The sequence below is a fragment of the Chanodichthys erythropterus genome, chromosome 24 (genome assembly GCF_024489055.1).
Source record: "Chanodichthys erythropterus isolate Z2021 chromosome 24, ASM2448905v1, whole genome shotgun sequence".
Taxonomy (NCBI): domain Eukaryota; kingdom Metazoa; phylum Chordata; class Actinopteri; order Cypriniformes; family Xenocyprididae; genus Chanodichthys; species Chanodichthys erythropterus.
Window position 1 is genome coordinate 22,398,864 of NC_090244.1, and position 14,745 is coordinate 22,413,608.

The 14,745-nt window shown below is 38.4% G+C and overlaps 1 protein-coding gene across 1 annotated transcript in view; it reads right to left on the minus strand.

Annotated features, from left to right (window-relative positions):
- The window catches only part of mrpl23 (mitochondrial ribosomal protein L23), a 32,144-nt gene that overhangs the window by 3,216 nt on the left and 14,183 nt on the right, over window positions 1–14,745 (minus strand). Inside the window, exon 4 of the mRNA XM_067379921.1 lies at window positions 11,288–11,361. Coding sequence (XP_067236022.1) covers window positions 11,288–11,361 — 74 coding nt within the window. The remainder of the gene's footprint in view (window positions 1–11,287; window positions 11,362–14,745) is intronic.

The following is a 14,745-nucleotide window of genomic DNA, read 5'->3' on the forward strand; positions in this document are numbered from 1 at the left end:
AAATTATCAGGAAATTTTCATTTGAAAGTGAACTAATCCTTTAAGTGGGTAGGGTGTGTGTGCTTGACTATTGCTTATGATGTACGGAGAAAAGAAATGAAATTGTTCATCAATTTCACTTCACCGGATAGCACACTGTGACCTTTTCCGGTGATCAGCAGATAGACAATGTGCTGATGCCTCTAATCCGCCTTCATAGCAGAGATCACCATTGTTGTTCCAAAGATAAAACAAGGTGCGGCAAAAGCAGGAGTAAACAGGGATTGCAGTAACAGCTAATGAAAAATAGTGCTTTTCCGAAACAAATGCTTCTATTGGCATGCTCAAATATTTTGGCCTATTCTTCTAATTGTGAAAAAAAAAATCACCATAGAATAGTGAAAGAAAAAAAAGAGAAAAAAAAACAAGTGAACTAACTAAAATCAACAGCTTGGCCTCAAAGACTCTGCAGTGGCGCTCCATCCCTACCAACTAGAAATACTAAACCCCACACTATAAACACAGAGTCCAGCCAAGTGAAAGTACAAGAACCAAACCTATTAAAATAGGACCTTAGTAACGGAGTACTAAAATGGATGCCAAAAATGTCTGTTCCTTCACCTGTAGTAAACTCTCCTTAAAAAAAAAAAAAAAAAAAAAAACTAAATAAAGACACTGTGACTGAAGACTGGCAGGGGGACCCGTTCGCATGACAATCCAAGAGTGGAGTTCAAAAGCTTGGATGTTCTAGTCCTGACAGAAAGAAGGCTGATTAACAAAAACAACTCACCACATGACTGTCCACCATATTCGGATCAAAATAACATTAATGTACCTTAAACAACTGCCTTATGGCCAGCACGCATGTTTGTACATGTTGTCTACAAACTCTTTTCTTAGGCTACGGCGAGCTCTTTCAGGTTTTTTTGAACAACAAAGAGACAAAGACAACAGCATTAATATTATCATTTCAAATGTTAGCACAGCGCTCAATATTTATGTATATTGTGTAATATTACGGAAATGTGGACAAGTAGTCTTTAGGAATAGAATGTAATATATTATCCCAAAAAGTGCTGGAAGCATCTATTGAAATGCCCCCAACCCCAATGTGTAAAAAAGAAAAGTTACAGAAAAAAGGAAGACTAAAGCATGGAACAAAAATGTTGTTGTTGGGTTGAACCCAAAATCTGTCTCTGTTATACTACCCCTCCCTCCATCCCCCCACTTCTCTATAATTCAGGCCCTGAACTTACACCATAAACTGTATATTCAGTGGCTTAACATCAGGCATAGACATGCTTTCTGAGCCCTGTGTGCAAGAGAAGTTAATTATTATATTAGGAGTTAATAACTGAAAACCAGCAGTGTCAAAAAACAGGAAACAATCAATTAGAGCAGGGATGGGCAACTTCAATAGTGACGAGGGCCAACATTTTTTCTCCTTCATACCAAGGGGCCAGATCTAAGACAAGTGCAACTCTGGCGTCGTGTATCTTTTTTTTTTTTTACTTCTCGTTAGCCGGTTTTCCACTGTCGGGCCAAACCGTTATATTTGCTTTCCCGTTCCATTCCGTGCCAATCCGATTCAGGCCGTATGAATATGTTTTTGTTTTCCACTGTGGGGCTGATAACAGGCTCTTAAGTTGTTGCCTTAGTAACGCAAGATTTTATACACGATATGCGATGTAAATAGTGACCGCGTTATGTAGGATGATTAGTTATTTCTTTTAATTGTATAATTAATTTGTGTTCATGTTGCTCAAATATCATGTTTAGCAAGCTACGGAGAAACTGGCAGCCAGATAACAGACAAGTGACCGTTTCTGATTGACGACATCACTACTCGCATTCTAGCAGTAGCCTACGGTTTGGCACAGTTGGCTAATTCCGGGCCGAGAATGGTTAGTAATCGTGCCGTACCAGATTCAAGTGGAAATATAACTGGATCCGTTCCTTACCATTCTTAGAACTGTTCAGCCAGATTGTGGAGAAGCGGATTTTGAGAGCAGTGCAGTGGTGAAATGGCAATTCACATTGTGGCGACCAGGGCCGGTGGCGCGAGTGTTAATGAGCTTCACCTGGGAGGTGCACCAGCCTTGAGTCCCTCACGGAGGAGCTCCGGGAGCATAAAAGGAGGAGCGACTACAGTGAAGGACGAGAGAGGACCAGGCCTGGATATTATTTTATGTTTTATTATGTTTGTGTGGCCGGCAGACGTCCGCAAGGGTCTGCCGGCATTACTTTCGTTTTGTTTGTTTATTTTGAGATTAAAGTTTTGTTGAATGTTCGCCGGTTCCCGCCTCCTTCTTCCCACATCTACTGACCTCCTTACACACATTAAAATCTTTAATTACAGATTTAGTTTCACCCAAACATATGGGTGACCCCTTGAACTTGATAAAGAGATAATCCGTTTACCATCCTGACTGAAAACATGATTTTTATTGTCAATTTTTCGTTTATTTTTGCTAATTGTAGTAAACTTTCACATTAGCGTGCACATCCTACGCTGTAATTAATACGGGGATTGGCTGGAAATAGCGACTTCTTCTGGTTTGATTTAGTATTATCATAATCTGAACGCATAACTTACTTTTAAAATGTTTTAAAATTGATCCTCCAAGTGGTCCAGGGCTGCCAGTTGCCCATCCCTGAATTAGAGTTTCATTTTAATCTTTTACAAAATGTTTTGAAGACATAAAGGTGTATAGGGGCTTTTACAATGGAGGAACCTTTTCATAGTTCCTAGAACTATTGGCAAAAGTACCCGTATTTTGCCGTGTTCGCACTGCAGGAACTAGGAACAATTTTAGTTTCAGGAACTCCTTTTGGAAGAACTAAATTAGCTCCTCCTTCAGAGTAGGGTCTAAACTAGCACTATAGGAACTACCAGTGACGTAAGTGTATGTAGTATGTACGCATGCAAAACACCAGCACCCACCATTTTTAAAAAAGCAGTGTAAACACATAGTTTATAACCTATATATTTACTCTACAATCTAAATCTACCCATATGGAAAACAATGATAGATTGACCTCTCGAGTTAATGAGAAAATCCAATGCAACTTTGAGAGGATCAAGAGGTTTCATCAAATCTAATTTAAAGTTTTTTGTTTCCTTCTGAGCATCAGTGAATATTTGAACCTTTTTTAATAGTTGAGTTTGAGTCCTTCAATTGTCCTCAGTGTGAAAAGACAGATCTCAAAATCATTCAGTCACTGCTGTAAAGGGTTCAAATATGCAAAAGATGGTTGAAAACTGAAGAATCTGCAGGACCTGGAGATTTTTTCTGAAGAACAGAGCTCAGTTTAACTGTTCAAAACAAACAAGAGACTCATGAAGAACCATCACAAGTCAAACAAACAGTCGTAGATCATCCAGGTAACACACAGTATTAAGAATCAATGGTTCACATACTTATGAATGGGGTTATTTTAATAAATTCAGCTATTTTTTTTTGTCTTGTGGATTATATGTAAACATCTTTTATGTAAAATATCTTACTCAGGAGAATACTAAATAAAAAATAACATGCATTTTGTATTATCTCCTTTTTTTTGTTAAAACTATTCACATTTTCACAGATTCTGCAAGTGGTGCACATACTTTTTCTTGCAACTGATGAAATGGTGACTGAAATGCGGCCCATTAAGACTACATACAGGGTTCGAGGGCCTTGTCATGTGCTTGTCGTCATTCACTTGTCTGAGTAAAACAGTTGCTTGTCTGGAAGAAATAGGATTTTTTTTTTTTTAATTTATTTATTCTGAAGCAATATCCTTTCAGAATATTCCAGCTTTGACATATATAAATCTGCATATTTGTGATATTTACACTGAGGGCATTTTTTCCCTTTACAATGGGCAATTTCCCCCCACCCAATCCTGTATGATTCATGTAAAATGTATGATTCATCTTTTATTTTAATTATTAAATTTGCTCAAATTCAATTAGAATGAGACAAGGGCTGTTACCAATCACATACTTTTAAAAATGAACCTAAACCACCAGTAGGTGGCGGCAAGTAACTGTCTTAATAAGTGAGTCATTCATTCAAACGATTCATTCCAATAGCGGATTCTTTCAAGAATGAGGCAGTTGTTTATGAATGAATCTCAATGTGCATTCTATCCAACCTAAATAGTATGTGACATTAGTAATATTCAATACTATTTAGGGCGGATAGTATGCACATTGGGATGCTTGACTCAACTGCTTCGTTCAAAACGCTGAATCATTCAGTAGGCTAATGAAAACAAGGCTGCGCGAGCAACCTTGTAACCGTCAGTCCATTATACAGCCTATTATTTTCCACTATCGATCGCCACTTACACTAAATGTAATCAAATCTGTCATTCTTGCGTTTTGGTGATTACCAAGTTTTTTTTATTTTTTATTTTTATTTTTTTTATTGACGATTTAATCAGGCTCATTGTCCGACCGGGCAAGTAAAATTCTCTTTCACTTGCCACTTCAAAAAAATCCACTTATCCCGGACTAACTGACAAGCATTAGTGTCGAGCACTGACATGTTATAATCCTGATTTGTAATCGAGACATTGTCTGACAAAATTACCATACACATAAGATAAAGACATTTGCTGTGATTTTGGCTGTAAATGTAAAATGATCACTCAAGTTAGAAGTATTATCTATTTTATTTGTTCTCTGACAGAGCGCACATCCTCAACTGAATATGCGCTGCTCCTCTCGCCACTGAACAGCAGACGCTATATTTGTCACAATGCGCTTTCTTGGAAAAAGAGTCGCTAAGTTGGCAACACTGATGCAGCCTTCCGTCTCCAGGTCCAAGCCGGTAAAACACTATCAAAAATGGCATTACAGCAATTTTGCATCGGCCGGAGGCAATTATCAAACTGGTTCCACGTGTGTATCACACCAATGTATATTTTGCGACAGCAAATCAGTTATTAATTATGAAGGCTATATTCAAAATAAACTGGTAGTACTATTTTTCTTCAAAACTAAAAAAAAATAATGCCTGTAGGGCAAAAAAAAATTAATGCTTTTTAATGCCATTTAAGGCCTTAATTTTCGCAAAATCCATTTAATGACTTTTAATGCTTTTTAATGCCCCGCGGATGATACCCTGATATTAGATTGGCTGTTAAACAAATCGTAAACTAATGAAACAGAGAATGTGAGCGCTGTGTGCTTAAACTCTGATGTTCTCATCACCGTCAAAATAAAGGTCCTCAGAAAACCTCTTTGAAAGCAGTCCCTATTTTTCCGTTTGGTGATGACAGTGTCATAGAAATCACACACTTCAACTTTCATCTGATACATATATCCTTTAATGGCCCACCTTTAAAGTTTCTTAGAGTAAGTAACCACCCTAACACTAGTACTCTTGGTGAACTCTAGTGACTCACATCCCACAATCACTTCCACGATCAGTCAAACAGGAACAGCTGGCATGACTTGGGCCAGTCTGAAAGGATTAGCAGTAGATGGGGTTTCCGTGCATGAAGCACCACCCTCTCCTCTTTAGTCACTGCCTTATCTCCACTGTTTGCTTTTTGACAATGATGACTGAACTATTAGACAGAAGCAGAAGCTCCAATTTACAAGCAGGCTTTCCTAAATGTGTACTCTTCATATTCCCATAGATGAGGAGAAGAAAATGAACAAGTTAAGTAAAAAACTGCAAGCAAGAATAAAACAGAATGAACTGATTAGGGAATATCAGCCAAAAGTGTGTAATACTCAAATGTACTATAGAGTTCATTAGCAAAATCCTTCTGCCAGACTAGTATCAAGACCTGATATCTATATCCTGATAAATTTTCTTCTCACACACACATTTTATATATATATATATATATATATATATTTCTCTTCAGCCAATCACAGATGCAAAATGAAACTATGACAAGTGTGATTTATTTTTGCACCAATTCCAGACAAAATGTATAAATCCATTTTATCTATGTGACTGCATTTTTAGGATGTTTAATGACGAGACCATATTTGCATTATTTTGGAAGTCTATTAACAAGTTCATTACCATACAGTGGAGCAGGAAATACATGGAGATGCTTGTAAACAGCTCTCCATGCTAGTCTCAATGGGTGGGCCACACTGCTACTTCCTCTGAGTCTACAGTTTTAGCTGACAACCAATACTCACGAACCACAGATATTTGGCTGCTCTAAGATACCTCATATCTCTTGGTCTTGACAAACACTATACAAAAAAAAAAAATGTGAAAAGTGTGAATCAAGCCAAAAGAGACAATGATGGTGGGACAGTGGGGACATGCTCCTGATAAAGAGATGATTTGTAGTTTTAATGGTTCTTGCGATTCACAGTGGTAAGTTGAGGGCAGTTATATGGCTAGACAGAAATTCCAAGGCTAGTCTGAGTAGCGAAGACCCAGGTTGGGACAAACAAATGGAAAACTCCCAGACTTGACCACAAGGGAGGAGTCGGATGTTCTCAATGAGTGCTTGACCTCTACTCATTCCCAATAAACCCGCAAGTTTGGTGCAACCTTTAAACCACAGTGACCAACAAAATGCTATGTGGATGGGTTTGTTTATGTAAAAGTATGATTGTGTTTAAGTGGAATGCAGCCCATGTACAATCCAAGAAACACGTAAAAACAACATAGACAACGGGACCATTTGGGTCTATTCTAGCATTTTATATTTGATCTGAATTTGCGTTGTATCTTATGTCAGAGAAACACCAAAATCATATAGTTGATTTCCATGGAACACATGAATTTAAAAAATGTATACCTAAATGTAAGTTGCTTGGGATAAAACCATTGGCCAAATTCGTAAATGTAACATAAGAGCACAAAAAAATAAAACTTGACAGTCATGACAAAACAAATAAGCAATTATTTGTTTAGGAAACTGAAGACAATGACTACTACAGGTATGGAATGGGATAAATAACTCAAATTTATTACACAAAGAGCAATGGTCAGTCTTTGTGTCCAAAGTTGTTGCTCCCTCTATGAAAAACAGCACGGATCAATGGCGCTAATGTAAAGTGTTTCAGAGAGAATGAAGGATCTGGCCCATCTGAGGCCCAGCTGGGCCCTTGCCAGTCTGTCTGTCTGCCCTGCTTCACTCTGACGCCTTGACTGCCTCCCAGCAGAGGACCATCGTTTGTGCATAAACACTTCCTTTGGGCATGGGTACAGTGGCCCAGCTGTCAAAACCTGACTGGCCACAGCAGTAGAGAACATGATTCATGCAATGCGTTCTCCATGCCAAGACACTGCTACCCTGCCAAACATGTGTGGGGGTCCAGAGCCTTTGTTCCCAAAACCACTCTAATGAATCTTCAACGCCAAGGAAAAGTGTGCGGAGGGAAAAAATTAAACAAAACATATTATATTTCCTCAATGAGGACAGCTATAAGCCAGACGTTTTTGTGCCCTTACTGTAAAACAGAAGCAGGTTTCCACTGCAACAGGGGAACTGTTTCTCGTACACATTGGCGTAGACAATCCGCTGGCACATACTCTGGCTTGTTAAATCATAAAGTGGCCAGTCTAAAGGAAGGAGCAGCAAAGTCTCCATTCAGAACGGTATCAGCCCTTATGTCATTTTAAGCCACTGAGTCACTCATTCCATGTTCGCAGTGATGACAGTTGCGACCATTTGACTTGTTGAGACTTGCCCAAGTCCAGGCTACTTTTTTGGTTCCTCGGGATATTGGACCCTGTCAACAGCAGTCAAAGATAAACCCTAATTTCGTATATCGAGTCTTGAACCTCTCCCTCAATCTCCGGTGTACAAAATACACAAAAGAAAATAGAGTGGGAAAGGGAAAGCCAGAGACAGAGATGGAAATAGCAGGAAAATTGAGGAGGTGGTACCATAACAGGAAAAGCATTGCTAGTATCTGAGTAATTTATTTTGATAATTTTACTGAAATAAAGCTGGGTGGTGCCTGGACATTGACAAACTGATGAAAACAGTAATGGGGAAGAAAAAGGTCAGGTGGTTTTATGATGGTAAGTGTTTTAATTCATACTAAATGAGAGTGACTTGAAGAAAATGCAAAAAAATACACAGCACACAACTTAAATATCATCTCCTCTGCTTGCATCTGCTGGCACTCACAGAGGCTGTCTCGTAGTTGACATACACTGGGGAGCTGAGTGTGTGTGTGTGTGCTTCAAACAGGATGCCAGAGACCCCGCTGGCCTTTCCATTATTCATGCTGTGCTTCTTTCATCTGAACACAGCCTTACGAAAGTCCTTGTGGTGGATGAAATACTGTACATTTGTAATTAAAAATGGTAGTAAAATAGAAAATTCTTCCTAAAAATGCCCTACCCGCACGTCAAATGGTAAATGTTGTCAATGTATATATTTTTTCCACAATTGAAATAAAAGCCATCAAACATTTTATCTTTTCTATTTTATGATGATAAATTTACCTGGTACCTTTTTATCAACAATGACAAACATATAAATCACACCTTTTTTGTTGTACACTATTAAACTTACCTCATACATTTGCTATAATAACAAACTTTCCTTGTATCTTTTCTATTCTACAGTGCAATGCTAAACTTACCTCGTACCTTTTCTAAAATCACAAACTTACCTTGTACCTTTTCTAAATCACAAACTTACCTTGTACCTTTTCTATTCTACAATTATAAACTTCACTTTAGCAAAATCAATATTTCAAAACATCTTTGAAGGCACGCAACATGTGAATTACTTATAGACATGTCAGTTTTCTTCTTTCACTGCTTTGGCTTACAGTATTCTGAACTGCAAGAAACACATGACGGCAACATTGTAGGGTCCTACAATCAACACCACTGAAGCCAAACGTTGCCATCTAGTGTTGATAAGATCACAATGTGAACTTTCACAAGCTATCAACTCAAAACAGCAAAAATTGCAAAGGGTGTTAATTTGTGCAGGGTATTTAGTGGGGGAGATGTGTGTAACAGGAAGGAACCCATTTGAATAGAAAAATAATAGTATGCTTTAGCAAGGTTGAGTTTCAGTCAGTTTTGTTCAGTGGTAATTGAGCAGAGTGTGCTCACAAGTTCAGGTGGAACATTGCGATCCGATCTGAAAGGTAGCCTGGCTACCAGCTGATCCAGACCGAAACATGGCGCGAAAAAAATAACGACTCAGCAACAAGATCTCAAACAACAATAAACATCCATTAGCACCAACAACAGTTGCCTTGTCTTGCCAAACACTGATGCTTGCAACAAGACCCTTGTGGAAAAAGCAGGGGGGGATGAATATAAACTGTTGCTGTCAACAAACGGGGAAACTTCAGTGCTCCCACAAAAACTTGGCTTTGTGGGGCAGTCAGAGCCTCAGTGAGGTATGTAGTAAAGCAAAATGTCAAAAGTCTGAAAATTTATACCACAGTGAAGTCTTCGTTGCAGGGGGCATGTGATTCTGATATGGTGCATCTATACAATACCGTGCCAGCCAGCCAGGGAAACTACAGACGCGACATCAATAAACAAAACCTTTATACTGGGACCAAACAGGTCACAGGCTTGCAAAAAGAAGGACAGGATATCATTGCATCTAACTAGAGCGTTACTTGCAAAGCGGTCGTACATAAAGCTTTGATATCGTCTCAAGACTTTATGTTGCTTAAGATTTCCCTGACCCCTGTCTGGACCTCCCTGTTCTGGCACGGCTCCATGGTGCCCTCACTCACCTCGCTCCATGTGTTGACTCCATCCGCAACCCCCTCATCCTCCTTGATGAACTCTCTCATCAGACCTCCCCACAGTGGGGAGGAGTGTGAAGGAGAGAGAGTGGCCGTCAAGGAAGCGTACTAACACAACTTTTTCTACGAGCCTGGAGTTTGTAAAATCTGGGGGGTTCAGAGAAAGGGGAGTTGTTCTTCGCCGTATTGCCTCTGGAATATTAGCTGATGTAGTGTGTTGGGGGATGGGCCGGCTGGGGGAACCATTGAGGGTATCCAACCACAGAACACTCCCCCACATGTGGTGTCAATTAGGAACAATCTTGTTTTTACCCACCACTGAATAGAAAGGAGGGCTTTTCTTGGGCAGTGTTTTTTCTCTTTGCAGACCTGCTGGAGGAGAAGAAAAAGGCCGGAAATTTGGTTTCATATCAGTGTTTTTTGCCACAGTCTCGAAATTTTCGAGCTTGCATTTTATTCACACATAAATAAGCGTGACTTTCTGAAAGATTGGAAAACAAGGAAGTGATTCTTTCCTGAAATGTTGAAGGAAATATGGCAATGTATCTGAAAGAAGACAAATGTTAGGAACAGGATGCAGCAATTCTCCAGATCCAAGTCCCTGACCGGGTTTATGAGAAGGTTAAATTGATGGCGCAAAGCCACACAGGAAGTCATTCAACTCTTGTCAAGAGGAAGTTCACCTTTAAATATTCATTTGTGTTTCGGTTATGTATCCCATTACAAGCTGCTCGGTTTTGACAAGTTTAATTATTTATCCCTGCCTTGATTGATGGCTAAAAAACAATAGTACAACAAGTACAAACAAATCTAATTTGCAAACTAAAAACCATAAATAAACAAAGCAGCTTTCACGAATGAATCAAAGATCGGATTCAAGTGTTTTCATGCCGGCATACTTCAAACACGGTTGGTATCAACAGCCCAGGGCTCAGCCCAAATGCAGGTGTGAACGCAGCAGTGCGGTTCGCCACTGGATCGTGACCAACGTTAACGTTCTGATGCCCCAAAAAACAACTCTCTCATCCGCCCATAACAATAACCATAGCTCTCTGAGAACTTAACTCTCTACTATAATTCCTGCATAAAACCTGTTAAAATCTAACCAAAGATGACCTCTTGCCTCCTCGGTCGAAGCCAGAACCCAAACTAACATCTTTCTCGGGAGGGCAAATGTGTGGGAGAGACAGAATCTAAACAAGCAGCGCTGGGTCTCGAGGAGTCGACCACAATAATGTGAGGGTTTTGCATCAAAGAGTACCTGTGCCTCAGGGTTTTTTGAGGGAACATAAGCTGTGACAGGCCCTCAAAACAAAGAAGAATCAAAACATGGGGCGCAAATGCCCAAGCATCCCATTTCTCAAGGGGGTCTTGTTTTGTTTAATAACTTCAACTCAAAATGTATCTGACCCAGGCACCTCTAATCAAAAAAAAAGTCTTGAAAGGTTATTTTACAGTTGACGCACTTCACTTTGAATTGTCTTGTGCTAATGATTGGGGCACTTTCTGAAAATCAAGATGGCCTGAAGAGACCACAAGAACAGACAGGAACTTTCACAATGCATTTCAGACCTTTCAAGTTTTCAACAGGATAACACTCACCAGCTGAACGTACGCCACTTTGTAATCTGGCCTCTTCACCCGCTGGTTTAAGTGGTTTCTTTTCTTGTTTGAACCTTGGTATGAGAAAAAATGGAAGTGATTAATATTTAGTTAAAAGATTATTACATCAATAATTAACAATCGCATAATTGCACCAAATCTCAATACCGTAATACAAATTTAATTTAGCATTTTATATTTGGAAATAAATCTTTTGGTGGTGCAAGAGGAGGCACAAATTACATACATAAATACAGTTAATGAAAACTATTCTTGTTTTTACTTGTCCAAAATGTATTTTTGTTTAACATTTTTAACAAAACATACTGCTACAAAGAAAATACTATAAATGTGTTTCATAATATATTATTGTTTAACAAGAAGATTTTTATGTTTTGGACAACAGCTCAGATATCCATTATATGACGTTTAGGGTTACAGGGGTTGTGTTTATCAGTTAAGAAGTCTGTGTATTTAGTCCTGTTAACTGTGCAATTACATCTGGGAAAAGGTTAACATGCATTTCACAAAGTCTGCAGGGTAATATACACAAAAACCCAGAGAAAGATGTCAAGAAGTTCATTCGAACAAAATCATTTCCAAGAATAAAAGACAGCTCACAGGGGACATAAGGATTAAATAACTAAAAACTCATGACAGGATATAATCGGTGGACACTGGAAAAAGTGTTTCACTGGAGATATTAAATTAGACTACAAGTACCAGATGACATTTTTTTAATCAATACGTAAGTTCGAAAGGTTCTTCAGAGACTTTGAAGGAATAGTTTTCATACTACAAGTTTATACAGAGCTGTTAACACCAAAATGCAATTTTAACAGTGGTTCATATAACTTGAGTGCTACATTTCAGGTCTCCTGAACCCAGACAATAGCTTTGTATAAGAAATAGGCCAAAATATAAGTGAATATTCACTGACATACAGACAGTCAATTTTGGATCTTAAAGGGATAGTTCATCCCAAAATGAAAATTATTTACTCACCCTCAAGCCGTCCTAGGTGTATATGACCATCTTCTTTCAGACAAACACAATCAGAGATACATTTAAAAATATCCTTAGTCCTCCAAGGTTTATAATGGTTGTGAATAGAGGGGCAGCGTTTTGAAACCAAAAATAATGCATCCATCCATTAAAAAATAAGTAATCCATATGACTCCAGGGCTTCCTAAAGGCCTTCTGAAGCAAAGTGATGTGTTTTTGTAAGAAAAATATCCATATTTACAATTTTATAAATTCAAATAACAAGCTTCCGAAGGACGACCGTTCACAGAACATGCAAGTCGACTTGCGCCAAATGAGTAATCTCTGACGCAATGTATGACGCAGGATGTTGGAGTATCGTAAGCTTAGACGTCTCTCGCGGTTCAAACAAATAGGGCTGTGCAAGAAATTGAAGCTCATCTTTCGAAATCCTCAGACAATTCTCTTTAAAAATGGTCATTTTAGACTTATAATCTGTGGCCAGTGATTTGTTTTGCTCTATCCTCTGCGCCTCTGCGTTTATCATTACGTTGTAGTCAAAGGATACTCTTCCGCCACAAATCGACTTATACAACCATTATAAACCTAGGACGAATAAGGATATTTTTTAAATATATCTCTGATTGTGTTCATCTAAAAGAAAATAGTCATATACTCCTAGGATGGCTTGAGAGTGAGTAAATCATGGGATAATTCTCATTTTGGGGTGAACTATCCCTTTAATAGCTATAGTCACTATGTGTGTGTTGTTGTATGAAAAAGACTGTTCTTAAGATTCCTCTTCCACAGAAGAAAGTTCTGCAATGTCTTCCTTTACTAGTACAAGGAAATCCTAAACACACAAACACTCCCTCCATTTAGGGTCAACAGTACGGTCAACCCGCAAAACAGGTGAGAAGCGCTTTTGTTCATGTATGCGAACCCTGTTTCCATTCCAGTACTCCCACCCAACATTATATAGTATAAATAAATATTCAATCAAGCTCTCTTTTGAGGTTGTGTGTTGGCTGGCTACTATTATGTTACAAATCCCAGGCCTGAGGGGTAGTTATAGAAACCCCTTTCCAAAATATTCGGTAGGAAAAAGAATAGATGCCTTGAGCCTGGGGGTTCCACCCGTGCCCCCTTTTCTCCACATCCTTTAAACCATCAGTGGAGTGGAACACATGACGCAGAGTGGGACACCTTCTCTGACGTGGTCTATTTCACCTAATGGGTGTTCAGCATTTTTTTAATTTTTTTTTTTTTTTGCTTTTACATTGTGGCTCTAAAAATGGCCACTTTGCTTATTGGCCTTCTCCAGCGTTGGCGTGGAAACCGCACGGAAAAATCCCAGTGGCGTAAACCCAACTGGCAGCTCGTAAAAGTGGTTCCCTCTGCGTTAACCAGATGGTAAAGCCTTTAATAACCCCTGCATTATTTACTTATCCTTTGCCATTATTGTTCGATATATTAACATAACCTTTATGCTTTGAAGGAATAGTTCAACTTTTAAAAGCATATCTCATGTTGTTCCAAACCCATGACTTAAATTTTTTGTTCCACATAGGAAAGTAAGATTTTGAAAAACTGTTTGCAAACCTTTTCCGTACAATGACAGCTCATAGTGACCACAAATGTTAAACTCCAAAAACAAAACTCAAAAAAAAAAAAAAAAAACCATGGCCAATACAACTTATTGCACTATATTCAAAGTTTTCTCAAGTCATATAGTATCTTTGTGTGAGGAACAGACAAAGTCTAAAGTATCCTCTCAGTGGGCTGTTAACTTGCGAATGGCTCACCGAGTCACTGAGTTCAGATCTCAGATTCATGAATTAATTGTTTGTCCAGTTTGTGAACCAGCTCAACCAGTTCACTGAAAAAAAAAAGCTAAAAAAAATGTATGATCTTACACTGATTATGCCTAATAAATGTGTAATGTTGTGTAAAATTAAATTTTTTTTATCAATCAAATCAATAAAATTCAGTATGTTTAAGAAAAAAATTTGATTGTAGCTTTGTTGAAACTGAAGAAGTGACAGATCTTCTGTATTGTAATGTACAGGGGGAGCATTATTACGCTATTGATATTGGATGGAAGCAGATCTGAATGTGAGCGGTGAGGTTTAAGCAAACTTTTGATTGCAGTCCAATTAATATCGCTGTAGGTCTGACATTTCACTAGATCAAGTTATGACATTTTAACTAAAAAAGTAAATGAAACCCGTGCAAGGATGAATTGTTCACAATACGATCAATGACATGTATTTAGTAAACAGACAGTGAAGTTTAATGCCGCCTTGAAATTTAAAGGTGCGTTCTAGTCATGTCGTACTGTAATTACTAAATTTCAACTTGTAAAAAGCATTCAAAAATAACTGTATTTAACAAGTAAAGAAGTAAAATATCTAGCTTCTGCCAGATCGCCCTCTGTATTCAACTTATGAAAAAAGTAACTAACGTAGCATAAA